At 42.6% G+C, this 26,846-nt stretch overlaps 4 protein-coding genes across 14 annotated transcripts in view; 2 read left to right on the plus strand and 2 right to left on the minus strand.

Annotated features, from left to right (window-relative positions):
* The window catches only part of etnppl (ethanolamine-phosphate phospho-lyase), a 106,046-nt gene extending 94,210 nt beyond the window's left edge, over positions 1-11,836 (plus strand). Inside the window, exons 2-14 of one of the 2 annotated variants that reach the window (XM_076035408.1) lie at positions 2,079-2,155; positions 2,600-2,718; positions 2,980-3,139; positions 4,227-4,301; positions 4,438-4,531; positions 5,975-6,091; positions 7,221-7,303; positions 9,176-9,401; positions 9,505-9,659; positions 10,750-10,839; positions 10,944-11,074; positions 11,177-11,247; positions 11,358-11,836. In XM_076035408.1, the coding sequence (XP_075891523.1) occupies positions 2,097-2,155; positions 2,600-2,718; positions 2,980-3,139; positions 4,227-4,301; positions 4,438-4,531; positions 5,975-6,091; positions 7,221-7,303; positions 9,176-9,401; positions 9,505-9,659; positions 10,750-10,839; positions 10,944-11,074; positions 11,177-11,247; positions 11,358-11,459 (1,482 nt within the window). In that variant the 5' untranslated portion in view covers positions 2,079-2,096 and the 3' untranslated portion in view covers positions 11,460-11,836. Of the gene's footprint in view, positions 1-1,982; positions 2,156-2,519; positions 2,719-2,979; positions 3,140-4,226; positions 4,302-4,437; positions 4,532-5,974; positions 6,092-7,220; positions 7,304-9,175; positions 9,402-9,504; positions 9,660-10,749; positions 10,840-10,943; positions 11,075-11,176; positions 11,248-11,357 lie in introns of those variants that run through there. The other variant, XM_076035409.1, reaches the window with a different exon arrangement.
* A 1,418-nt stretch (positions 11,837-13,254) lies between these two features.
* ostc (oligosaccharyltransferase complex subunit) lies at positions 13,255-15,226 on the minus strand. Its single transcript, XM_076035373.1, has 4 exons — positions 15,002-15,226; positions 14,066-14,159; positions 13,777-13,974; positions 13,255-13,695 (listed from the first exon to the last, which is right to left on the minus strand). The coding sequence occupies exons 1-4, from the start codon at positions 15,138-15,140 to the stop codon at positions 13,677-13,679; spliced, it is 450 nt and encodes a 149-aa protein (XP_075891488.1). The 5' UTR covers positions 15,141-15,226; the 3' UTR covers positions 13,255-13,676.
* Positions 15,227-16,427: 1,201 nt separating this feature from the next.
* Positions 16,428-18,318, minus strand: rpl34 (ribosomal protein L34). Its single transcript, XM_076035414.1, has 4 exons — positions 18,160-18,318; positions 17,982-18,081; positions 16,647-16,750; positions 16,428-16,559 (listed from the first exon to the last, which is right to left on the minus strand). Exons 1-4 carry the CDS (start codon positions 18,267-18,269, stop codon positions 16,475-16,477), a joined length of 399 nt encoding a protein of 132 aa, XP_075891529.1. The 5' UTR covers positions 18,270-18,318; the 3' UTR covers positions 16,428-16,474.
* A 6,089-nt stretch (positions 18,319-24,407) lies between these two features.
* The window catches only part of LOC142894177 (sodium/potassium/calcium exchanger 2-like), a 37,900-nt gene continuing 35,461 nt past the window's right edge, over positions 24,408-26,846 (plus strand). For 4 of the 10 annotated variants that reach the window (XM_076035384.1, XM_076035377.1, XM_076035381.1 and 1 more), the window contains exons 1-2: positions 24,408-24,976; positions 25,717-26,789. In XM_076035384.1, coding sequence (XP_075891499.1) covers positions 25,902-26,789 — 888 coding nt within the window. In that variant the 5' untranslated portion in view covers positions 24,408-24,976; positions 25,717-25,901. The remainder of the gene's footprint in view (positions 24,977-25,716; positions 26,790-26,846) is intronic. The other 6 variants (XM_076035376.1, XM_076035379.1, XM_076035380.1 and 3 more) reach the window with 3 other exon arrangements.

Raw genomic sequence — 26,846 nt, forward strand, 5'->3', positions numbered from 1 at the left:
GTTGTTCACAGAGTGCTGTGTCCAAGCAACTCAGTGGAAAGTCTAGTGGAAGGGCAAAATGTGGCAGGAGAAGGTGCACCACCAAAAGAGATGACCGTGGGCTTCAGCAGATTATCAAACAGAGAAGATTCAAGAACCTGGCAGAGATACAGAAAGAGTGGAATGAGGCGGGAGTCACAGCTTCAAAAACCACCACATTCAGACGCATCCGGGAGATGGGCTACGAAAGTCGGGTTCCCCGGGTCAAGCCACTTCTGAGCCTGAGCCAACGTAGGAAGCGTCTCAACTGGGCCAAGGAGAAGAAGGACTGGACTGTTGGCCAGTGGTTCAAGGTTGAAAGTAAAGCGTGCCTTTCATTCGGGAATCAAAGGTCCAAGGGTTTGGAGGAAGACGGGTGAGGAACAGAACCCAAGCTGCTTGAGGTTCAGCGTGAAATATCCACAGTCGGTCATGATTTGGGGTGCAATGTCCGGTGCAGGTGTTGGTAAACTCTGCTTCCTTAAATCCAAGGTCACAGCAACAGTCTACCAGAATGTTTTAGAGGACTTCATGATTCCCTCTGCTGAGGATCTGTATGGAGATGCAGATTTCATCTTCCAGCAGGACCTGGCCCCTGCCCATACCGCCAGAAGCACCAAAACCTGGTTTGATGCCCATGCGATCACAGTGCTTGACTGGCCAGCCAACTCACCGGACCTCAACCCCATTGAGAATTTATAGGGTATTATCAAGAGGAAAAGGAGGGACACCAGACCCAAAAACAAAGAAGAGCTGACAGCAACCATCAAGGAGATCTGGGCTTCCATAACCCCCGGGCAATGCCACAGGCTGATTGCCTCAATGCCACGGCGCATCCAGGCAGTTATTAAGGCAAAAGGATTTCCAACCATGTATTAAAGATTGACATATCGTTTTGAAAGTACAATATCTTGATTGATTTGATGTGATCTTAATTTATTTCTTTTTTCTGAGAATTAAATGGTGATTTCTTCACAGTATTCTAATTTTTTGAAATCCGGTTTTCGTGGGTTTTATGAGCTGGAAGCCCAAATTATGTGAAAATGAACAAACGCATACTTGAAATCACTTAAATTTTTGGCCCTGAATCTATAATCTATGAAAGTTTGACTTTTTGAATAGAATTATGGAAATAAATGAACTTTTCCATGATATTCAAATTTTTTGAAAAGGGTCTGTATTTTTACATATTTATACATATATATATATTTGTGTGTGTGTATATATATGAATATAGTATGTATATATATATATATATATACATATATATATATATATATATATATATATATATATATGTGTGTGTGTGTGCCTATATATGTACATAAATATATATATATATATATATGTACATATATATATATATACAGGTTTTTATATATATATATATATATATACAGGTTTTTATATATATATGTATATATATATATATATATATATATATATATATATATATACATATATATGTATATATATATGTATATATATATATATATATATATATATATATATATATATATATATATATATATATATATACACACACACACATACTGAAGCATTGAGTTTGCGTGTGTGTGTGTGTATGCATGTATATCTGTGTGTGTGTGCGTGTGTGTGTGTGTGTATGCATGTATATCTATGTGTGTGTGTGTGTGTGTGTGTGTGTGTGTGTGTGTGTGTGTGTATGTATGTAATTTTTCTATAAAATGATCCAAGTGCAGGAACACATTCGTCTGTCTCTACCTTCTCATAACGGACGCCCAAAAGTGTTTCAGCATCAACAATTTCACACGATTATTATTATTATTAGTTCATTTACTTTACGTGTCTGCCAGCACCTTAAAACCTCTTCTCCGACAAGAAAACAACGCACCTGCGTGACGCTGTCGCTCTGCCCGAAGGCGGTGACGTTGTCAGGAAGGCGAGGCAGCGCGCGAGAGCCGCACTGGCGCAGTCAGTCCGCGTGGACCCGCGTGTATAAAGGCGGCCGGCGCGTGCAGAAGAGAGAGGAGTCGGCGAGTGTGTCTGTTTGCGTGTGTAATTGTGTGTCAGCGTGAGTGTGAAACAACATCAGGATGTCGGCAGAAAAGCTGGAGAAGAAGAAAACTATTTTATTGAGAGGAAAGCACATTGGGTGAGATTCATTCTTATATTGTTTCTATATTGTGTTGACACTGCGTTATTACCATCATATTATTAGCAGTTCCAGCCATACAACGTTACTACCTTGGGTTTGGTCAAACTAATTGAAGAGCTTGATGCATGCTGCTGGAACAGTGGCCTATATGTCGCTGGCGCTAATAAGTCCAGGTCAAGGGAATGTGACGACAAGGTGATACACCTGTGGCATCATAAGCCCCCACTCACCCCTCCCAACCCCATCCCACCACCCCTTCAACAGTCAACCGACGTGACTTAATCAGTATTTTTAATTCTGCCCTGTCTTGAAGGTCAGACTTTAACCGTCTTTCTGTTTCCACTGTCCTCTGGTGCTGCAGTAATTCTCTTCGACAGTGAGTTAACGTCGAAAACCAGTTGCGCCGGCCGCATTCATTGAAAACAAATCAATCTCTCTCAGGCCGTCATGCAAGATTTTCTTCAGTCACGATCCCATCAAGATCGTGACAGCCAAAGGCCAGTACATGTACGATGAGCACGGCCAGCGCTACCTGGACTGCATCAACAACGTCGCCCACGGTAAGCCGCTAAACAGCTGCACGCTTGTGTGTTTTTCATCACAATAATTTCACAATAGGGATACGCCTCATTCATGGTGGACACCTCCCAAGTCGGCCAAATCCAGCAATCTATAATCTCACCGTACTACAACCTCCTATTATGTGTCTCTCCCTATCAGCTCTAACCCAGTGTTAAAACCCTGGACTGAGTCTGGGATGATTTGCAGTTGTCGCATGTTTCTCGGCCCTGATCTCAGTTGCCGTCCCTCCTCTGTTGCAGTGGGCCACTGCCACCCGGACGTGGTGAAGGCTGGAGCCGAGCAAATGCAACAGCTCAACACCAACTCACGTTTCCTGCACGACAACCTGGTCCTGTACGCCCAGAGGCTGCAGGCCACTCTACCTGACAAGCTGTCAGTGTGCTACTTTGTCAACTCAGGGTGCGTCGTCTGCACACTCCTCCAGGACACACAGGTGACACGTGAGGAGGGCTGCACGGGCTTTGATCTGCAGCCTGCGGTACCTCATGCGAAGACAAATTAAATGTTGATGGGGCTTTATGTCGGTGAATGCAAGGTCGATGCTACCCGGTTACTCATTGACACTTGATGTTGGAGCTTGAACTGGGGTTATCTTCCCTCAGTAATAGTCCAGATAATGATCCCAATGTATAAAGAAAACGGATGAGGGTTTATTAATCCCGGGGCAGTAAACCTGGAAGTCAACCTGTCAAAGGTTGCGGGCAAAGGTAATTGTTCACAGCACAATGAGCCTGGTGTGTCCCCTTGTGTCAACAGGTCAAGGTCCATATAGAGGATTTTCTGTGGGTTTTGTTGTGAAAGAACGTAGACGCTGTCATAACACGCATAAAAGGCGTCTCACTGCGCTGTCAAAAATTGAAAGAGTGAGATGTTTGTCTCGTTAGGCCGCATGCCGTTGGCTGTTGTGAGCATTGCACAGGACGTTATAGGCATGTGGAGTTATATGCATTGTGGAGTTAGCATGGTAAACCACTGTTGTCTGGAGTATCTATCAGTCTGTCTATCTGTCTGTCTGTCTATCTATTCCAGTTGTAATCCATATGCCAAAAGAAAGAGTTAGTGAAGGTAAATTGGTTTTGTCATCTTGTTAACTTCCAGGCATTGATCAAAATCACAATCCTCAATAAGTCATCTCTGTTCTAACGTAAACACGTTTGAGGTTGCATCTGTTCCCACTTTAGATTTTTAGTTGGTAGCCCGTTGGTAACCCATTAGGCCCACAGCTAATGCAGCAAACCCTCACTGACATAACAGGAAATTGCTGTGTGTGCTTATTACTGTAATAAATGACAGCAGATAACCCAGTTTGAGTCTGATTTGGTTGGGGGACAGTAGCAGCAGCAGGTGGACACGTGAGAATGAGTCTGAGTATCCCAGTCCTGTTGTGTGAAGTCAAGTGGCTCAGGCACAGGTTGCACCTTCACATGTGTGTGTTTTGTGGTGACTGAGTAACTCGCAGTAACCTTTGCCCCCTTGGAACCTTCAGCTCCGAAGCCAACGACCTGGCTCTGAGGCTCGCCTGGCAGTACACGGGCCACAAAGACATCATCACCTTGGAGAAGTGAGTGCTTCTCTCTCCATCTTCTTACGACAACAGTGTCAGAGTGTCATTTAATCAAGAAAAAGCAGGACTTCCCTCAATGTTGGGACCCATGATTTGTGTTTTGCTCTGATCTTTTTTTTTTCTTTTTTTGCAGCGCGTACCACGGCCACGTCTCGTCGCTCATCGACATCAGCCCCTACAAGCACCACCAGCTGTCGGATGGTGTGCGGAACCCATCCGTGCATGTGGTGAGTGCTTTTCCTTGCCCTGCCCGGGCGTCTTGGCACACAATTAAAACACCATGACTCAGCCTGGTGAGGCAAGAGGGAGGGTGGGATTGGCATGCCAGGGGCAAGCCCCACCTTACAGGTTCGCGTGCACACAGATGTGTGAGTGTGCCATCTTTCAGTGCACTGTGGTCTGACTCTAAATGAACTCGCTGGCTGGGGCTTATCTATGGTGAATGAACAGCTCCGCATTAGAATGAGTGATGCACATAGCAGGTGAACTAAACTAGGTTCACCCAGCTCATTTTGTTTGGTAATGACAACAGTGAGCTGAGTTCCTCTTTGGGGACTGTCTTTTGGAATGTTCTTTCTTGGGGATGGTAAATCTAGACTGGTGTTTACAAACAGCTGGACTTTTTTTCTGCCTGTCTTTTGTTGGCAATATGATAAATAGAAAGCCCCAAAGTTAAAACGTAACCTGCCACATTCATAGATTTGAACAAGGGCAGATGGGCTTTGTGCCTAACAAGCCGGAAAACAAATGGTCGTCAACCAGCGGTGACCAGTGAGTCATCTGGCAGTTAATTGTTAACTGTCTGAAAGAACAGGTTCAGGAAAAGAGATGAGAAACAAAAGAAGGAAATAACTTCAAAATAAAAGCAGGACACACCGTGTTAATCCGAGAACCCTGAATCAAATCCAACCCTTGGAGTATAGATTCAGTTAAGATGTTATCAGTTTAGAGAGAGATGCGCTTTGTATCAGGCGTTTTATCATCAAGAAGTGCACCACGATAACCCAGGATACTGAACTATGAACTTCAGATTGAGGGAGTAACACTGTTCCTTTAAAGTTGGTTTTAATAGAAATGGGAAACAATAAAGCACCTTGCATGTTCTGCTGCTGCAGTGTTAGCTGACAATGGTGCATCAATTTTTTTTTCAGCCTGTTTCTCCGATGCTGTGTTTTGTTAGCGACCTCAGGAATGTTGCTGTGCAATTACCCCTGGAGTGCTTGAATGACCTGAAAAACATGATCAGCATTACAGGATATTAACACTGTCCCACCTTTGTGGTTACACCTGTTGACAAGATTAGACTCATGATCTCATATGGGCAAGACTGGGGCTCAGACAGCAAATGCTTTGATTCTGATAACTGTAGCTAATGAAAAAAAATAAAGCATCAAAGGTTTTTGACAAATGCTGATGTTTCTTACTTATTGTAATGGCTAAACAGACACACAAGAGGAAGTTCCCCATGAAAATAGCATTTATTTCCCCAGGCATTTGGCACAGTGAGGAAGCAAAGTGAATAAAGAAACATTTTCTGTGCAGTTAGGGATTTAAATAGGGCCAATAAAGGTTAAAGAATATCTTCAATTTGGTGGCAAACATTCACCAACATGGCGTTTCCCCACAGGATTTCAAAGCATTCTGTGTAACAAATGCTTTCTCATTTACAGGCTCCGAGTCCAGATGTGTACAGAGGGAAGTACCGAGCCGACCACCCCGACCCTGCCGCTGCGTACGCCAATGAAGTTAAAGATATCGTTGAGAGAGTCCATGGAAATGGACGCAAGGTGAGGTGTGAGCATAATGTTGTGGTTTTGTCCAATGGTTTTAAAGGGGCCCTATTATGAAGAACTGACTTTTGTTTGCTATTTGATACGTCTTTGTGTTGCTAGCAAGCCAGCTAACACACCAAGTATGAAAAACAATGCTTTTCTGGATGGTCTGGCTTCTTTTTTGTTACTACGCTGAAACGAGACGTTCAAATTTTTCTCAATTTTCTGTCACAAGTCAACGTGATTGTTAGAGTAACGCCTCTGCACTTTTTTTTAATGTTGGAGGAGTTTCACCAAGTGAGAGCTAGCCAGACGGCTTCCTCGCTTGTTAGCGCTAGCAGTGAGTGTCTGGCCAATCACAAGGGACTGGGGCTGTTCAAAGGTGGAGCCACTAATGAAGCCAGTAGGGAAGATGGGAAGAGAGCCAGAACATCTATCTGAGGTAGGCTCACTGAGTAGGCTGAGTGAGACAAACACTTGTTTTGTAAGGCTTGTACAACTCAAAATAAATAGAAATGTCCTTAATCGGGTCCCTTTAAACTGAAAACTGATGGTCAGCTTCAGCTTCTTTAATCAACTGAGGAACTCATTGATTTTTTTTTCCTCTCCCCTTTTTCCATCTGTCACCTTTTTTTTTCTCGCTTGATCCTAGGTTCAGGCCCAGGATGGCAGCAGACAGGATCAAGTCCTGCACAAAACGTGTGCGTTTCACTCTTTAGTGTCCGAGCTTGTTGACTGCTGAGTATTGGTTGAAAGGTCCATGCTGAGGGCAAAGCTGGTGAGGTTTGGGACTGAATCAGTACAGCGTCGTGGAGTGAAACCTTCATTATAACTTAAATGTGCCAACAGAAACATACAGTGTAAATATTGATCAACATCAATATTTGAGACATTCAAGTTTGTTTGCTGCATGTGGTAGGAGTCACTTTCTTCAGAGATAAATGAGTACTTTCATGTGATCATTTGTTGGAATGTTCCCCAGCTGTGGCTCAGGCCAACTTTCCCTTGGCTTTCGCGTTACACCATTCATCTTGGGTGAAATGTGACACTCATGGAAAACGTCAGAGGGGCAGGCCCAGTTTCCCGGCTTCATCAGTACGTTCCTTGATCAATTTTTTAACTGCCGGCTTTTTCTCTCCCGCAGGTCGCCGCTTTTATTGCTGAGTCCTTGCAGAGTTGTGGTGGGCAGGTCATCCCCCCTCCGGGCTATTTCCAGCAGGTAGCAGGGTAAGTGTTCATAGTGTCATATCACTTTGCTTTTGGCCTGTCACTATCACAACACATGCATGGCTCGTGCATGTATTAACCCTGTCCAACCAGCGCTCCTGCACTCAAACCGTCATAGGGCGAAGGCAGGGTACACCCTGTAGAAGCCGGCAGTTCATCACAAAGACGCATAGAAAGGCAAACAAAGAAATACACCCATTCACACTCACACACACCTACGGACAATTTTGAGTTCCCAATTGGCCTCACACGCATGTTTTTGGAGTGTGGGAGGAAGCCGCAGAACCCAGAGTGAGCACACACTGGCACAGGGAGAACATGGAAACTCCACACAGAAAGGCCCGGGTATCGAACCTGCAACCTTCTTGCTGTGAGATGACAGTGCTAACCACTGCTCTGCACTGCACTGAATTTTACAAGTTTAGCACATACTGCAGACAATCATATTTCATGGGGCAAAGCCAGACAAACGCAAGTGTTAATGACCGTGGGAAGAGCAACGAATAGAGAGGAATAATTACTTGCAAATGGTTAATGACTTATTTTACAGCACCATGATATAGCCTAATTTCCTCAGGTGCACTTGGTTGGTTTCAGGCACATAAATTACAATAATTTAATAACAAACCAGATCATCAGGTCTTGAAGACTGCCCTGCAGATTCTGCAGGTTCTGCAGATTCTGGTTCGCCCGGCTCTGGCTTCTTTTAAAATCATACGTTCGCACATCCTGCGGAACTCTGGGCAAACCTCTTCTCAAGTGTAAAATTGATTAGATATCTTATTTGAGAGCATAGGTTAAGGTTAGAAAAACAAGGAGATTCTAGTTAGATTTGGAGTGAAAACATTTTCAACTCACATTTTGGACATTATTTATTCCTCTCTTGCAGAAGGTTCTTTGAAATAGAATTTAAAAAACTTGTAGTCATTTTCATAATGTAAAACCCCGCCACCAGTAGTAAGTCACACCCCCGGGGCTGTGTGCTGAGCCCACTTCTCTCCACACTTTGCATCCATGACTGTACACCTGTCACACATTGTGAAAGGCTTTTTTTTTTTTCTGTTGGCCTCCACCACCACTGTGGAGTTACTTCAACTACAGGCTCAACTCTCGAGGAAACTCCATTGTCTGTCAAGGCAGGAAATCCTCACAGAATCCATGTTGGACTTCCAAAATAAAAATCGTATTAATCAAAAAAAAAGTCTTCTGATGGAGTCCATTCTGATACTGATCCATATTTAAACGCCTCATTTCTACATTGACCATCACATATTTTCCCACCGTGACAAACATTAAACAATGGAGTTCAAAACAGTGACCTGTCGATTATCTAACTTTGTATTCTTCAGTCAATACTAGTTTCTTTGTCTGGCACTTGGAGTATGTCAACTAATCTCTGTGATCAGTAGTTACTGAAAGAAATACTAGATAATACTAGATAGAGAGAAAGAGAGAAACACTATCAGCCAGTACAAACAACATCACTTTTTAGATAAAGTCAAGTCAGTGTTGCATGCTGGGAAACCATTTTGTGATATATGTGTTGTTCTTTTGGGAACACACACGTTTGCCATTTCCTGTTCTAACAATGAAAACAGCCTTGAGAGTGGAGCCTACAACAAAGGTCACTCCTCGTGTAGGTCTGCAGGCAGACAGCACAGGTAGACAGCACAGGCAGACAGTAACAGCATGATAAATTTGAACCCCAAAACCAAATCCAACTATTGAAGATGCCAACAACTCATTTATCTCTACCTTGCACTTTGTCACATACTTGTCATAATTTGAAACAAAGTTGTATTTGTGTTGATGTATGTCTCACTGAAAGAACAAGTGACTAGCTACAGTGAATCCATGCACTCATCTTTGCAGACATGTGCGCAAGGCAGGGGGCATTGTCATCGCTGATGAAGTCCAAGTGGGTTTCGGCCGTGTTGGCTCTCACGTCTGGGCTTTCCAGCTGCAAGGAGAGGACTTTGTGCCTGACATTGTCACCATGGGGAAGCCCATCGGCAATGGCCACCCCATGTCGTGCGTGGTCACCACCAATGAGGTGGCACAGGCCTTCTTAACATCTGGGATGGAGTATTTCAACACAGTAAGATATTGAAAAGAGAGGGAGCAGTGGTCTACCACGTCAGTGATGGAGCTGGTTGTTGGGCGGATCCAACCTATGCTTTGGGTTTGTCGTCCTTTCTCAGTTTGGCGGTAACCCGGTGTCATGTGCTATTGGTCTGGCCGTGCTGGATGTGATTGAGAAAGAGGATCTCCGGGGAAATGCCACACGTGTTGGAAAATACCTGAACGATCTGCTGGAAAAGCAGAAACTCAAGCATCCGCTCATCGGTGACATTCGGTAAGGAAAAACACAGATACAGTGTGAGGTCCAGGATACAGCATTGTACTAAGGAGTTGGCAGGATTGGTTTCTGGCCACACCGGTGTATGACTCGGACTGAATCCCCTTGTTCTCTTTGGCTGTCATACATCTGCATCTTCATGAGTTAAACATTGCGTTACTCCCTGCAGATTTTAAAAAAGAAAAAAGTGCTGATTCCAAAAAAATCAGCATATATATATATATATATACATATATATGTATATGTGTATATATATACATATATATATATATGTATATATATACACATATACATATATATGTATATATATATATACATGTATATATATATATATATATATATATATATATATATATATATATATATATACATACATATATATATATATATATATATATATATGTATATATATATATATATATATATATATATATATATATATATATATATATATATATATATATATATATATATATGTATAAAGCATTATCAAACAAGCCATCCAATGGCACATTTGACAAAATTAGGGCCATCTTGATTGCCATTAATGCCCTCTCTCTTTAAGCAAGGTGATGTTTGCTCTTTGACCTTCTACTTGCCATATCCTCTTGTTGGGGTATTTGCAGCAAGATTGCCTGCATTAGCCTTTCTAAGTTGGTAGTATGGATTTCCAAAACGGCAGTGGCAGAATTCTCCAGTCATATGGAAAAGCAAACAGATCGGAGCTTCGTCACAAAATATGATAATACTACTTATGGTCATAATAATATCTGTCATCTTGTGTAATCTACCAACCATCACCCAACTCATTGTGAACGAGGCTAGCTTTTTAATCTTTAAGAGCTACATTTTACAATAGGATTTATTTTCTTTCACTTATCAGGTTCTATTCTCATTTATTCCCTATTCTATGTTTCTGTTTATCATAGTTTATCTGAGTGAAATTTCTTTTTGTTGTGCAAACTTGCCAAAGAAAGCAGATTCTGATCTTGATAATAACAACTGAACACAAACTGAAATCTGAGATAGTGTCTATGTTTCTGACATTGATATTGAGGAAATAACCATATGACATTGCTTCCTGCAGTGGTTGTGGCCTGTTTATTGGGGTGGAGCTTGTGAAGGACAGAACGAAACTCACGCCAGCAACAGCAGAGGCGCAGGAAGTCATTTATAAGTAGGTGCATGATTCTGATTTCACTGCAGTCGTTAGTCCATCATCTCATTCTGTTTGTGTGATGATAGATTTGGTGCATATCCTAATTAACTCCTTCATCCCAGGCTAAAGGAGCAGCACATCCTGCTCAGTGCTGACGGACCTCATCGCAATGTGCTCAAATTCAAGCCACCCATGTGCTTCACGGTAGACGACGCTGACCTGGTGGTGAACAAGATTGACCACATTCTCACAGGTTTGCCCCTACGCCTTTAGTCTTTGTGGGCTCAGGTGTGAAACACTTCCAGCTATTTGTTCCAGTTAGTCACATGTCTCTGCTGTGTCTGCCTTTTGTCAGAAATTGAGAAGGCCTTGGGGCTAAAGCTCAGTGACGTCCCACATGTGGAGACTGACAGCATCAAGAGGAAGGTCAGTCAGAGGGCCAAAAACGCCAATTTACATAGGATTGAGATCATTCTATGCCAAGATTTCCCAACTGCATTGGTTTCACATTTATGTCTTTGTGGTTTTATTTCCAGCTGCCAGCCAGTGACAATGGCCACCAGCATCATGACACGTCGGTCCTCAGCAACGGAAGTGGCGATGGAGTATTGCGACGGACCAAACGTGTAAAGACGTAACTGTCTAGTGATTAATAACCCACTAAAAGTTGCATGTGTGATGGGACAATGGTCTTCACATGGAGAAGAACATGCTGCCATTGTCTCTCAATAAGATTTCAGTATTTCTCAGGTTTTTTTAATAATTGAAAATCGAGACACTTTTGGAGCATCATAACAAGTCATATGCGCTCTTTAATGGTGCAATAGCAGATGTATATTCCTCCAATTTTATTATTGGTGACGTTTACTTCCTGGAAATTCTTTTAGAGTATCTTAATATATGAAAACTTGTCTTGTATAGCATACAGCCAAAGAGTAATTGTAATTTTAAAATACAGAATGTCTGGATTTCTACGCCGCATCTAATGCTTATGAAATAAAAGACTCCAACCAAACCACTGTACTACTGTCATGTTGACCATTGTTGAGAGTGTTCTGTGTCGCTTTAGTCTTTTTTTTCCTTTGGTCTTTGGACTCTTTACACGAGTGGAAAATATATACGTGACAGTGGGACATAGCTGTAATCATTATAGGTCGTCTGCATATCTTGCAAAGCAGCTTGTTTGGCCATTCAACAATTATTTACCAATGTTCCCCTGGACCCATGTTTTTTGATAACTTACTGGACGCAATTGCACGTCAGTGTGGTCTGCCCAAATGCGGTGCTCCACCAAGTATTGGCGGAGAGGGGAAAAACAGGGTGCTGACTGCTACTGTTGCACAGTATATCACTCAAATTTTTTGTGTATTCATTCATTCATTCATTACTCTGGTGAACCCTTAGCCAGTGAGAGAAAACTGATGGCTTGAACTGCTGCTTTTAATTTGATTTTCTTAGTCTGTTGGTCTTGAAGGAAGTTTGTTGTTGTCCTCAGACAGTCCGTTTGCAAGATGTTGGTTTTTAGCAGCAGACAGTTTTTGCAGGTTGGTATTTATGCTGAACAGCAAAAACATTGCAGTTTTTAACTAGATTCTAGATTAATATATTTTATTTATATATATTTTATATATTATATTTACTTGTAAAAATGTGTTGTAAAATTCTTGTTGAAGTGTATTTATGCATCAAACTTGTTTGCAGTCTGCATAGAAAATAAATGATAAAAAAAAACACCCTTTGCAATGTCACCTATTACTTATCCTGTAACGTTAAGTTCAAAATGTGTCTATGAATCATTGAGACCAACATTTACACTACTCTGTCAGTGGTATTGATCTTTGTGACGTGACATTATCATTCTTTCAATTAACCGTTTCAGATGAAAAAATAGCTGTAAAATGATTCTACTTTGAATGAACTGATTCGTTGATATGTCGCTGCAGAATTAACATCTTACATTTTCCATAAAATTAAAAAAAACTTTTCAAGATCCCAAACGTTTTGAGAGTAGATTGGCATCAGTGTTTTGTTTTGTTTTTCGCAGATCAGAGGATTGTTTGACAGTGCCACTGAATGTTTCAGTTGTCTAAAAGACATACGTCAACAATGTCGAAAGCCGTGGGTGAAATGCTGCCTCCTAGTGGTGCTACTTTATCATTGCTCCAGAAGGAAGGTTTTAGTTAGCCGCTTTGAGGAAGATGAAGCTGGTGATAACCAAGATGACGTTTCTGGTAAGATACCAGTATTACAACAAATAATCAATAAAATTCATTCTTCATATGATGGAAATATTCACTTCAAGAATTATGAGGCTTTGACAACTTCTTATGTGTTAAAAACAATCCATAACAACAATATGATGATTTGAACACATTAGAAAATGTGTTCAAATCATCTTTCTTTAAATAAGAAAGAGAAGAACCAGCACAGAACTCTGAAAAGAAAATTTATTTCACACCATTGTACAAAAATGCCGTATGAAGGATTGTTTTGGCCTCTTGACTATTTCTTTAGAAAAGCGGACATCATTTAGACTCATTCATTATGGTTCAATATGACTGGCTTACTGCCTCGGGTGTCAGGTGACCTGGATTTTTTTTAATCATCTCACATGACTTGAGTGATTTTTTTCTGTTCAAACAAAACAAAACTAATGACAAAGAAATTTCTTTCCCAGCATCCGCGATGTTCTGCAGCAGGGATGGGAAGAACGAGAAGTCACGTGACACCGAAAAGAGACAGATCTAATTTCTTGAGCAAGGTCAGTGCTTTTGTGACAGTCCATTAATTTGGTTGAATGGTCTGGTGGTGCTGCCACTCTTATGATCTTCCCTCTCAGTCCATTCAGATCCCTTTTAACCCATGAGGTATCCACTGCGGAGGAAAAAAGTGCACCGGTTAAAAGTCGGTATCAAAGCATAACGTCCTGTCAGAAGAGGTAAACTGAGAACTTACGGCAGCTTCATGCGCATGAACATCCTCGCCATGAAGAAGCTGAGCAGAACACTGACAAAGCCAATGAACAGCAGCAAGAAGCGGTTGAGTTTGGGAATGTTCGGAGCGTTGGAGCGGTCTAGGATTATGAAGCCCAGGCCTCCCATTGTAAACAGGAAGCTGGAGGCCAGTCCTTCCATGATGTACTGGCCATTTACTCTGAACAAACACATTATTTGGTCAGACGCGTCCAAACAGCAATCAGAACTTTGTAGTGCACACGGTGTCATTGTTAGAATGAGTGTTTTACCTGTATGCGAGGAAGGCCACTGGCCGCTGGTGTCCATGCTCATCAGTCATCGATCCCACACTGGGCGGCTCAACTATAACGTCATAGATGATGCCTGGAAATGAGAAAAAACAAAGCATTATGTGTCAGTCAAAACAAGCAACATCCTTATGTGAATCTGCATTAACAACAATGTCACTCTCTCTCCCATACTCTGTTGTCCCTCCCACAACTTTGCTTTTTCCACAGTGATCGGACAGCTTGAGAGAATTCTTATTTGCACAGCTGACCAACAGTTTCCCGTCTACACCCATTTTACAGTTATTACACCTATTTTCCATAATGATACAGTCTTATTAGCACTTAGGAGCTGCTTTGAAATCCCGACAAGGAAGGCTTCAAAAGCCAAGAACATTGTTTAACTGAACATTTAGTATATCCCCAATGATTATGGACAATTGAATACAAGTGAACACACTGCTTTTCTGTCAGGACCTGATTCCATGTAGTTTAAGCTGGAAAAAGCTCTTTTGGGCTCAGCGCATTTGACCTGTCTCGGGTCGGTAAAGTGTTTCTTGTTTGTTTTGTTTTTTGAGGAGCAGATCCAACTTCAACTTGTATATTATACATGAGAAATACATGTTTTACAATTTGAGGTGTCATAATCTGCAAGGAAGGTTTAAACAAAATCGAATTTGGATATCAGCTGTGCAAATACAAATTCCTAGATACATTTCTTTCGCTGCCGAACCGGAAGCTAGCAGAGGGACGATACATTCATTGTCGCTACAATGGTGGCCTTCTCCACGACTGCCTCGAGATTATCGTCAAAGTCTGTTCTACTGAAGCAACAATAGATGTAACCAGAAATTACATAACGATAAAACTGCCGTCTGCATGTGAATTACTAACTCGCGAGCTAGCATGGTCATCGTTAGCTTGTAAGGGTCGATTTACCTCCTGTGATGAGAAAGTACGACACAATCACCGCCGCGTACACCGTCATAGCTGACGGCATGTGCAGCCACGATGGCTTCTTCAGCTTAATGTTCGGACATTCTAGTACGGCGAACGGTACACTGTATAAAGTCTCCATGGTTTCGTTCAAATAAATTGGTGTCAGTACAGAGTGCCTGCTGACGCTGAACAAGCTCGTCTATGCAGCAGCTGAGGTGACGTGTACCGGAAGTAAATCCATCCCATTCCACAACACTTCCTCCTTACATTTTAAGTCTTAAGCATTTTAGTTTGCTGTTTTCTGCATGGTTGCAAAACATTTGAAAGATAGCTTTCAATTATGGTATGGAAATAATAGTGGAAAATGAAATTAATTAAAATAAATGTTGATGACGCGACAGTGAAATGACGCATAAGTAATGGGACTGCAGCTGCTTTAGTGAGACTTCCGGCGGGCCGGAAGCTGCTGAATCGATAACAGAAAATCCAGTTTAGCTCGTCATGCTCAGGTATGGGGTCTATTGAGATGACTATTATAGAAATATATATTTTTTAAATCTAGTTTAATTATTATTATTTTTTTTAGATGGCCTGGTATATGTAAACATGCAATTTAAGCAGATACCTTACATACAGCGATAATATGCAACAGTGTGGTGAAGACGCCTCAAAGTTGTCAGTCATCATTGAGGCTCAAAGTTAACATTACATATTTAAGTTTATTTATTCAAAGATGTGACTCAATTTTTTTTTCTTGGAATTTTAGTTTGAGAATAATTTTCAGATCGTGTCAACAGATAAACAAGAATGAAAGTCTTAGTGATTGTCACACCCCGAAGGATGCAAAAGTTGTTCTCCACAGTTGACCCATCCCACCAATCTACGATGAGCCGTTTGGTATTTCAAAGAAGAAGAAGAAAGTATGAACAATGGGAATAGAAGAGCGCATGAACAGAATGTCACAAATCCACTTTGAACAATATATACTTGTTTAAGCAGACAAAGTTCAGTTTCAAGAGGGATTGCTGAGCTGCTGAATGCATGATGGTGCTTCTCCCAGGCAGAAATAAAATCAGTGTGCCTCTGGAGTGGAGTAATTGGGCCAAGAACCACCAGATTTACCGTTAATCCTTAATTAAGCAACGGTTTACCTAAAACCACTTTAAATAGTTACAAAAATCTTGTCCCTTAATTTTTTGCACGATAGAGCATGATCACCAACACTGGTATTGGCCTAAACCCTCGCAATTCAAATCTAATTTAAGGACATGTTAAATTGCATGACCCTAATCTGCTGTTATGCCTGTAACACTATTCTTTATTTTTTGTGCGCTTCCATTCCTTGATGTGCATTGATAGTAAAAGTTACTCTGTACAACACAAACAGCACCCAAAAGAAAGAATGAAACACAAAATTACAAATGAAGAAATTACTTGACTTCTCTTTTTATTGTGGCAATACAAATACACATATTACTTAGATTTCTGGCTCTGTGCCTGTGCCTTCAGCACTTTGACAACGATCTTCTGCTCCTCAATCAGGAAAGCACGCTTGATCCTAGGAAAAAAAGATGAAATATTGTTAGATATAGTTAAATTTTTTTGGTCTACACATCAGAATGGCAGCTTGAAATACTTGTCTCACCTGTCACGGACACACTTAGCACACATAGAGCCTCCATAGGCCCTGCTGACGTGCTTCTTGGTCTTGGAGAGTCTCATCAGAACCTGAGGTCTAACAGCACGAATCTACCAGACAGAGCACAGAAAAAAGTTTAACTTGAGCTTAAAGACAAACTTGACACACATCATTTTGCATGACAATTACAAATCTTGTCATTTGAGAATAATTCAACATTAAGTTTTTGCACCTCTAGGAATGACAGTAAATTATATTACTGAGACTTTATAAAAATTTCTTAAACCCCAATGCACAACTTAGTTCACATTCTATAACTCATTTTCACACTGCATACATCTTATGTTGTGTAGATGTGCAGCTTCCCCATCAGCAACATGTAATCTGCACAAGAGCAATGTGCATCAATACCAGTGACACTTAACACATGTACTGGGTAATTTGGATTTCTTGAATATTTTACAGTCCTGCCTTCTGATTCATCATTCATATGTTTTGATGATTACATTCTGGAAAACAAACAGTGGTGAAAAGTAATAAGTAATAACAAAAATCAGACATGAAATCTAAATGCTTTATTTATGGTATCCGTATTTGTCATCAGAGCTGGTCAGAAATGTAGATCTCAACTACTGATAATAGCCTTAAAAACGAATTTAGAAATTCTACACTAAGTTTCCATCAATCTATTTTCTATGACTGCTCCCTCTGCACTCAGAGTGGCAGGGGGTGCTGGAGCCTTTCCCAGCTGTGACCAGGTGAAGGCGGTTTACACCATGAAAGTTGCGAGTTCATCGCAGGGCCACATAGACAAAAAACATTTGCATAAATGTCTACACTACAGCCAGTGGAGTTCCACATTCTCCTCACATACATGTCTATGGACTGTGGGAGGAGGGCGCAGTACCCGGTCATGAACCCAAGCAGCCATGGGGAGAACATGCAAAGTCATAATCTAACAAAAAACCTGTACTTCTGAATTGTTCAATTTCCAGTAAAGTCTACAAGACATTACAAGTTTGTACAACAAAAGGCAGAGCACTTTAATAGCAGAGCAAACCCTAGGTTGTACAAAACCACTATGTTAATATTCAAGCATCAGTCGCAATACTGTAAACTCTCCCTGTGGTGCTTGCAAGACACTGCAAACATTACACGTAATATTTAAAGTTTGTGTTTCGACATACATTACAGCTTGAACAGCTAACAACAGCTATTTACATCACTTACGCACAGAACAGAACTAAGACACGCGATTATCCAAACACTGGAATGATCACATAACGCATGGCAAGGAGCGAGAAATCAACATGTCAGCATAACCGCGACAAAGCTACTCACTCCGCGCAGCCGTCCAGGGCAGATGCCACATGCAGACTTGGGTGCTTTGCCAACCTTCTTGGTGTACAGGTAGACGATGCGGTTACCAGGAGTCCGGGACCTGCACGGCAGCACCGGTGAGTGTTCATTTAATGTAGTAGCGTCAAACAACTTGGAGATGATATTAAGCATTACTTACAGTCTGGTTTTGTTAGAGGCGGTGTTGTAGGAAAGCCTACGACGGTACGTCAGACGCTGGACCATCTTTGAGCTGAGAAACAAAATCAATAAAGTTTGAGTTGCGGACATGGGAAGAAGATGCTAAGGCAGCTAGCCTTGTGGGGTCAAGACTATCACACTAAGTCATAATACGTGTATAAAGCTCAATGCACACTCCAATGAGGTAGACTTCTGGCCTAACCGTATCTCTAATTGCTCACGGTTTGTCCTACTTTGCAACGAATAGAAAAATAATTGCTAGCTGAAACTACGAGGTTAGCAAGCGCCTGTGTTAGCAAGGAACGACATCTACAATGTATCCAATTTTGACCGCCGTAACATGAAATGAAGACATAATCCATACGTTCGTATTGTATTGAATACAATGTGTAGTTAAAAACCGAATAAATACTTCTCGTAATTCTGGATTACTGTAGATTATAACTGCATAATGTTCCACAGAAAAGATAGGGACGCCATACCTGTTATGTCCGTAACCGGAAGAGGAAGGGACAGAGCGGATGTCAGAAGCTAAAGCTTCTCCAACGCCGTCTTGTTAGTCTGCCCCCTACTGGTACTGATTTATACTGCAGGCATACTCGATGTACAACAAATTGTCTTGCGAATTTCAAAATCCGACAGCACAGATTTCCTTTGAGACTCTACTCATTAAAATAGATTCTTTAAAAGTAAAAATTAATATTTTTCACACTCTGGTGATCAATTTTGAAAGTTTTATTAGGCATGTATTTATCATATTCGAGCCGTATGTGGTCATTCTCATCGTAGGCTTTGCGAGTTGTACAGTTCAGTCTTACCTGGTAACTGGTGTTTCTGATGTCAATGCCCGTTAGACACTATTGTAACCTGGACCAGCATGACCTAATTTATCTTTGTTTTTCTTGAATTGTTAAAGTGTTATATTGAATGACCGGAAGATGGCAGCAGTAACGAGCTTTGTAGACTCGGAAGTCTAGAAAGTTGAGTCTGTTATTGAAACCATCATCCATATTTAGAGTCAAGCATCTATTATGAGTGGACGGAGTTGATGTGCGAATCAATTTTAAACACATCAACATTTTCCTTTCTCTATGAGGATTTTTGTATGATGTTGTTGTACGTTCAGAGGTATTGAGTTAACAAAGTTGTTGATTAATAAATACAATATTCATCAGACACATTCTTAGGTGTATTTTAAATTCAGACATCTAGAGGTTGGATCTAATCAAATATGGCATTGATTGTACTGAATGTAGATGTGGGTGGGATTAACCCATTCATAATAAGAGTTTGAGATTTATACCAGATGGCCTGTTTATAATCTCCTCACAATGTAAATAAACCAAGAGAACAATCAAATAGAGAACCCAATTAAACTTTACTTGGAGGGGTTGTTTACAGTTGTTTGGATATAGTTCTAATAAATAGGTTATTTAAGATATGGTTTAGTTGCTCAGAGCAGTCTGAAATGATCTCAAAGTAAGTCCCCATAGGTACCTTTGCCCACCTCTTCTCTCAGGCAGTCAAAGATGAAGCATATCACCTTAAGTGCACTTGATTACACAATCCTCTGACCGACCCAGCCCCAGCCCCAGCCCCATCTCCTTGGGCCTTCTGTGTAATCTGCTGAGATTTAAACCTGCTGCTCCTGTTTAATAAATCCACAGCGATTAAAATAGGATTACAGCTCTGCTTTCGCCTTCCTAATGACATCACAGCATGAAACATTTTTCAACTGTTTCTATTTTTCTGATCTTTTTTCTCCTAATTTTTCCCTTCTCTGAGTTCAGACACGTTCTGTCCAGTCTTGAGTGACCAAAGCTAAAGTGATGCCTTTTCTACGGCCCCACCACTCACACCAACACCAGCCAGTAGCTCCACAGGACAGCAGTCCCTGCAGCCCAGCAGGCTGTCCATCTGTGGGCCTGCTGGCTCGCGGATTAACCTTGTAATGCAGCGCTGCATCAACGCTCTGTCTCATCAGGCCATCTCAATGACAGGAAAACACTAAAAGGAAAAATATCATGTGCTTTGTGGGAGACTCAGATGACTCCGTGCAGCATCATCATAGAGATCACAACGCCTCTTTTGTCTTCGACACCTTAGGTGCTGCACAACGGCACCATTAGGTCACCTATCAGAAAGAACTGGAAAACCACAAAGTCTTAAAATTAACACAAACTATTTTTTGGGGGCACGAAAATCTAAACCTAGCTCTTACAGTATGGCCGTTTGCCATTGGTAGATTATTTCTCTGTTGCAACAGTGCTTCTTGGCAATGAAACCTATACTGTTAAACAGATTTTAATTTCATTTTTAAATGGTGCCACACTGCATGCACTTGTACATCTAGACACTAGAATACTTGTAAATGCACATTCTAGAATTTTCACAGACTGGAAAATTCATTTTTGGGATGGGCAACAGAGCTGAGTTTGTGCGTTGTACCCATGACTGATGAAGTTTGACAAATACAATATATTTTATGAATCTTTTTAATTAAAGCTGATTCTTACATTGACTCATGTTTAGTGGATTGGATTAATTAAGTTTAAAGAAACACAACATTTATCAATTTTGTTTAACAAAGAAGGGCTCCATTAAGAGGTGGAGAAACGATGGACAGCCACAAAAGCCTGGCACTTCTTCCTCAGCTGATGGCCACCAGCCTGGTCACACACTGCTGGGGGCTGACATCACATTTTTTCAACCAACATTTGTTGCAAGTCAGGCAACGTGATTGTGTCGGTTAGTCTGGCGTGGACAGTCCATCCCAGCTGATCCCACAAGTGCTCTGTGGGGCTGAGGTCGCGACTGCCGGCAGGCTATTCCATCGTGTCCAATGCAAAGTTCTGGAGTTGGTCTCCGAAAAACCAAGGTTCTGTGGGAGTGAGCATTACCATCTTGGAGGATAGGATTTCATGCCAGCTTATGTAGGTAGATATAGGGCTGTCACTAGTTGTTGACCCTCATGTCCATCTCTCCATGCATTTTGGTTGCCTCCAGTGAAGACATATCTTGTTTCCAGTGAGAGAGGTGCCACCCCACACCCTCACCATCACGCTGGTTCCACTGAAAGATGTTGCATTAATCAGAATTGTGTTTTCCTCATCCTCTCCACTTACCCTGCCGTGCAGGCTGAATCATCACTGAACATAACATTCCTCCAACAACCAGGTGCCAATCTTGTCAGCACTTGGGGAAACAAGACACTGAAAACAAAAGTCATAATTAACAGCAAAAATTAGCTTTTTGGCATTGGCACAAATGTGGCACAAATGTGGAACCATTTAACAGGTTTTGCAATGGCATGAGATTTGCTGCCAAGAAGCGTTGTCACAATATAAAATAGTATAGTAATGACTGAAAAACAAATAATAGCTGCCATCAATCCAATGTTTTTGATAACCTTCTGAAATGTGGAAATGCAACTACACTGAAATAAACTGCACTTGGAGACCTAAGTCTGATTCTTAGCGCAATACAGTCCATCACAAAAGCATAAGGTGTCCAAAAAGTTTTTTCCACCACTGTTTTTCCTTTATAAACAAAAGCCAGATTCACAGGCTGTTGTGTGTTCACTTTCTCTTTTATTCCTTGTGCTTGGAATGAATTGGTGACCGACCAGCTGCCCTTCAGGACACAGTATTGACATTTTACAGGCAGGGGCCCCTTGGGAATCATTTTGTTGTTGTTGTTTTTAAAAATCATGTTTGTGAGCTTTTAGAAGTGGTCCATCTACAGTATGTCCCTTTGTCTTTGTCAGGCTTTTAAATCTAATCTGGGGTAATGCCTCCTGCGGAGAGGTGATGGTGGGACCCTCCACTTTCACCTCTTTCCTCACCTGTCTAATGTTTTTCTAATTTGTAAAATGACTTCTTGGCACCGATTCACTGTTGCTTCAGTCCTTCACCAGGTTGAAAAACTTGCTTGTCTATCAGCCCTTCCAGTACTGCTCCCCCACCCTAGTGCTGACAAATCCATACGACTATCTGGGACACAAAGGCTGGGATTTAGCTACCGGGTGGACTGGCTGCTGGCGGGGTGGCAGGGCTGCTGTGGAAACTTCTGTTGTGTTTGTCGGCGGCACACATTTCAGACAAATCAAAACAACTGCCACATCTCTCATACATCACTGCGCCCCCACCGAGTCAACCGCGTCCACAAACCCACATGACCTGCGACCGACCAGTCATCACTTTTAGGCTGGAAAAGGCAGTCAGTCAGATGTCGATGGATTGTTGCAGTCGGGTGGCGGGGAGGCCGGAATGGGTAGGGGGTGACGCATGTGTGTGTGTATATAGGTGTTGGGGTGTGGGGTATTGTTGGAAAACAGCTGACCACTAAAATGGGATTTCATTTGATTGTCAATCATAGTGACAGAGCCGAAATGTGTTGCTTTGTTCAAACTGTACAGTGTTTTCCCCCAAAAGGATTTTTGTTTGATGGACTTAAATTAAAGTGTTTATTTTCAATGCCAGCAGCAATAATAATAAGTAGATATAAAATGAAATAAAAAAATAACAGATAAATGCTAAATATATCCTGAATAATATGATTGTTAGAAAGAAACATTAAACAGCTCACATAAATATTAGATTGTAGAGTTTCTTCTAACCAGCAAGAACTAGCAAGTTTCAGTATGAGATGCTATTGGAGAGAAATAGAGAAATGTAATGCTGCATTGGGAAAGTGGTTGTATTTTATGATGTATTTTGTTTAAAAGAAAATCAACAACTGATTTTTCTTGAATTAAGCGAAAAATATTTTACTTTTCATTCCTTGTTGTGTGTTGTTTGGCATTTGGGTAAGCCCCTTCCAATCAAGCAAACACCAGTAAACTTGTTGGGTAGTGTCACTTCTGAATTAAACTACAGCTTTATGTTTTTGTTGCATCTAGGAAATGTGTGAGGGTTGTATCAAGCTTTCATTATCCAAAGACCAAGTTGCTGTAAGGAACCTTTCAAAAATAGATATAATGATGCAGTATTAGACCAAATAATCGATGTGAAACCAACATCTGATAGTAGACAGAAACCATTTATTATTGATAATGCACCGGAAGGTCTACTGTCCTTTGTACTTCCTGTTTGGTAACATTAGGGGGCTTCATTTGGTGGGGGGTTGGCTGGGATGGCAATCGATGAGGTCACAGAATCATGATTCATTATTCAGCTCTGGTGCTTTTTCTGCCACAAGGTTGCGTGCATGTACGCACGCACACACACATGCACACACACGCACCATATCATCCTTCGCAGAGGTTGTGTGTCATTCCACTTGTGGGGAAATGCAAAAGGGCCGGTGGTAGGCATGACGTGGGGTGACAGACATCCCATGGGCGCACTGTCACTGGGTTCAGATAGCGTGAAACAAAAGAGATTAGACATGTCACATTATGTTTGTCTTGTTAGCATGATGCTAAAGGCAGGAGCTGATTAGCTTCAAGTCTTAACCTCAATTGAAAAGATAAATGTTGAACTTTGACTTTCAGTTTAGAATTCAGTCGTAATATTTTGTCGACGCTCTTCCTCAAATTCTATCAAAAGATAGAGACTTTCATTCGTCCTATGAGAGTGGGAAACTTCCTACTTCGTGTCAAAACAGGAAGTAATGATGTACCTACCCCAAAGCGCTCAAAAGTTGCAATATTTAAATTTGTTTGGGCTAGACATCTACTTCCTCACTGTTGATTTAGATTCATGCCGACCATGACCGAGCATATTTAGGGAAAATAGCAACGGGTCTGTCTCTACAAGGACCTTTACTTGTATGTTGTTTGGTTGGAGCAAAACTCAGTGGTGCCACGCCTCCAACACTATACCCTGACATAATTCGATGTTTTTGTTCTATCTATTAACGTGCAAAAATATACTAAATACAAATAGTATGCAGATGATTTACAATAGATATTATATATTGGGTATAAATAAGTACACATGCAATTTCATTTCACCGTATAGGGATACAATAAATTATTCTTACACTGTTCAAATGTTATATTATTGCAACTTCATTTTTGAAGCAGGTCCTGCTGATTTAGTCCAATCATCCATAAGTGATGCTCCGCGAGCCGCCGCCTGTTTCCGCATTCTCTTTGCGTTGCGCATAACCTTGAAATGACCTTAGGCGTAGCCTCGCGCGCTCGTGTTTGGAGGGCTGGAAGGTGGTGGCGGCGGGTGGGGGGCGTCATCACACAAAAGAGACAGGGCGGTGCGGGAGGGTGGTGGGGGATGAAACACACGAGTGGAAACGTTGCCTGCGCTGCTGCGTAACCACGGCAACTCCTCCTCCATCCCGACGCAGTAAGCCCTCCCTCCTCCGCCGCGTGAAGCTGACGGGCGGGAAGAGCAGCCGTCTGCCGCCGCTCACCTGCCTCTGCTAAATAAACCGGACGGGTTTTCTCGCTCCGTGGTCCAGTGTCCTGCTTGCACTGGAGGGGACTTTCCCACTCACACGCTCCTTCCTTTATTTGTACAGTACATACGTACATTTTGTTTTGTCTTTTGTTTTTTGTTTTTTGTTTTGTTGTTAACCCCGTCGTTGTCTCTGTCGGACGCGAGAGGCGATGCTGCCACTGCCACCGCCGCCGCTGCAGCTGCTCTGAAGAGGCGGAGAGGTGAGCGCAGTCTTCTCCTCGGAGCTCCTCCTCTGGCGGCGTGCTGCGCTCACGTTGTTTGCTGACAGCGGCAGGATCTTGCGGCGAGGATTTCCAGTCATTTAAACCTGCCCCCCGTGCCGTGCCGTGCCGTGCCGCGCCGCGCCGTGCGGGCTGCCTCTTCTTTCCTCTGACTAAGGTAAGGTACGACGCCGTGTGCAGCACCAAAACTAAATGATAGTGAAGGATGCTGAGGTGTTTTTTTGTTTTTCCCATGGCTGTTTGCTGTGTGACGGTGCTGCTGGTGCTGCTGCAGCTGTCCTCCGTCAGGGAGTAGTTAGCAGCAGCAGCAGCAGCAGCAGCCGTCACACAGTACAGGAGGCGCTCACCTGAGCAGCAGCAGCAGCAGCAGCAGCAGCAGCTTTCCCCCCTCATTTTTCCGAATGCGGCCAAACAATGGCCCTCCTCCGCAGTCCTGTGACAGGTTCAGTCAGCCGCGTTGTTGACACGCTCGGGTAGTGAAAGAGTTAAAGCCGCGGAATTATCCAGCCGTGAGAGTTTTCAGTCTGCGTCGTCGGATTAACCTGAGAATTTGAATCGCTGAACGTGAACGATCACGTGATCTTTGTGGCGAGGCTGAATAAAGAGTATCAAACAAATGCTACACGTATTAACCCTCCCCGTCGTTTGAGCTTCTGGCGGTGTTTCTGAAATGTATTTTTCATTGCCTGCAGGTCCTGCTTTTTGGCACCTTCCCTGCAAACAACATACGCTGATTTTCGGTTTTATTGTATTATTTTTGTCATTTCTTTTAGGGTTAGGGGTAGGGTTTCTGTTATCCTCTTCTGAAATCTGATACAGCAGACTTATATTTTCCATCTCTTGCTCTGCTCTGTCAATATTCTGATCATATTCATTCCTCTTGCACCTCCTCTGCAGAGGCTAATATGAAGACATCATTTGGCAAACCCGACCCTGGAAAACTCCGGCAATCTCATCAACTCATCTGAAAGACGAAAACTCAAAGACATCCTGAAGACGATGCCTCACCACAGCCGGTAAAACCTTTTGATCGACTCTCTCCCCTCCTCGTCCTCCTGAGAGTTTGAGCTGCACACACAAACATGGGATCCCATCAGCCCTGCGTGGAGCAGCTGCAGCAAGGCCCCACCCCTGGGCCCCCCTGCAAACGGCGAAATGTCCACTTTTTGAGGCGGAAGCTGCGGCCAGTTCGGATCTTGGGCTTGGCCGTGGGTCTGGTGGCCCTGAGCGCCGTCTCCCTCGGTGCCTTGAAGTGGAACTCAGGGGCCCTCGGTGAGCCAGACCTCCAGCAGTTTGCCCCCCACAGGACTCTGCTCTTCACCCAAACTGAGACGGACCCCAACGTGTCAGCCGACATGCCAATAGCCATGAAATCCACAGCAGATAGCAACCACAGCCAGGGCGAGTACCCGCAGGACCTCTTCACGCTGAAGGAGAGGCAGCAAGGGGCCGTGGTGCTCCACATGTTTGGCATGATCTACATGTTCATCGCCCTGGCCATTGTGTGCGATGAGTTCTTTGTGCCGGCGCTGACGGTCATCACTGAGAAACTGTCCATCTCGGACGACGTGGCCGGCGCCACCTTCATGGCTGCCGGCGGCTCGGCCCCCGAGCTCTTCACCTCCATCATCGGTGTCTTCATCTCGCACAGCAACGTGGGCATCGGCACCATCGTGGGCTCGGCGGTCTTCAACATTCTCTTTGTCATCGGCATGTGCGCCATCTTCTCCAAGGAAATCCTCAACCTGACGTGGTGGCCGCTCTTCCGTGACGTCTCCTTTTACATCATGGACCTGATCCTGCTCATTGTCTTCTTCCTGGACAACATCATCACAGTGTGGGAGAGCGTGACGCTGATATCGGGCTACGCCGCCTATGTGGTCTTCATGAAGTTCAACAGCAAGGTGGAGAACTTCGCCAAGGACTGCATGCACAAGAACCAAGTGGTGGAGGTGGAGGTGCAGCCAAAGGTGAGTGGACTTCCTCTGTTTGATCCTCTGCTTTCCCCTCTAACCTCACAATTCTCC

The sequence above is a fragment of the Nelusetta ayraudi genome, unplaced genomic scaffold, assembly GCF_046127955.1.
Source record: "Nelusetta ayraudi isolate G7.1 ecotype Tasmania unplaced genomic scaffold, CSIRO-AGI_Nayr_v1 ptg000042l, whole genome shotgun sequence".
Classification (NCBI taxonomy): domain Eukaryota; kingdom Metazoa; phylum Chordata; class Actinopteri; order Tetraodontiformes; family Monacanthidae; genus Nelusetta; species Nelusetta ayraudi.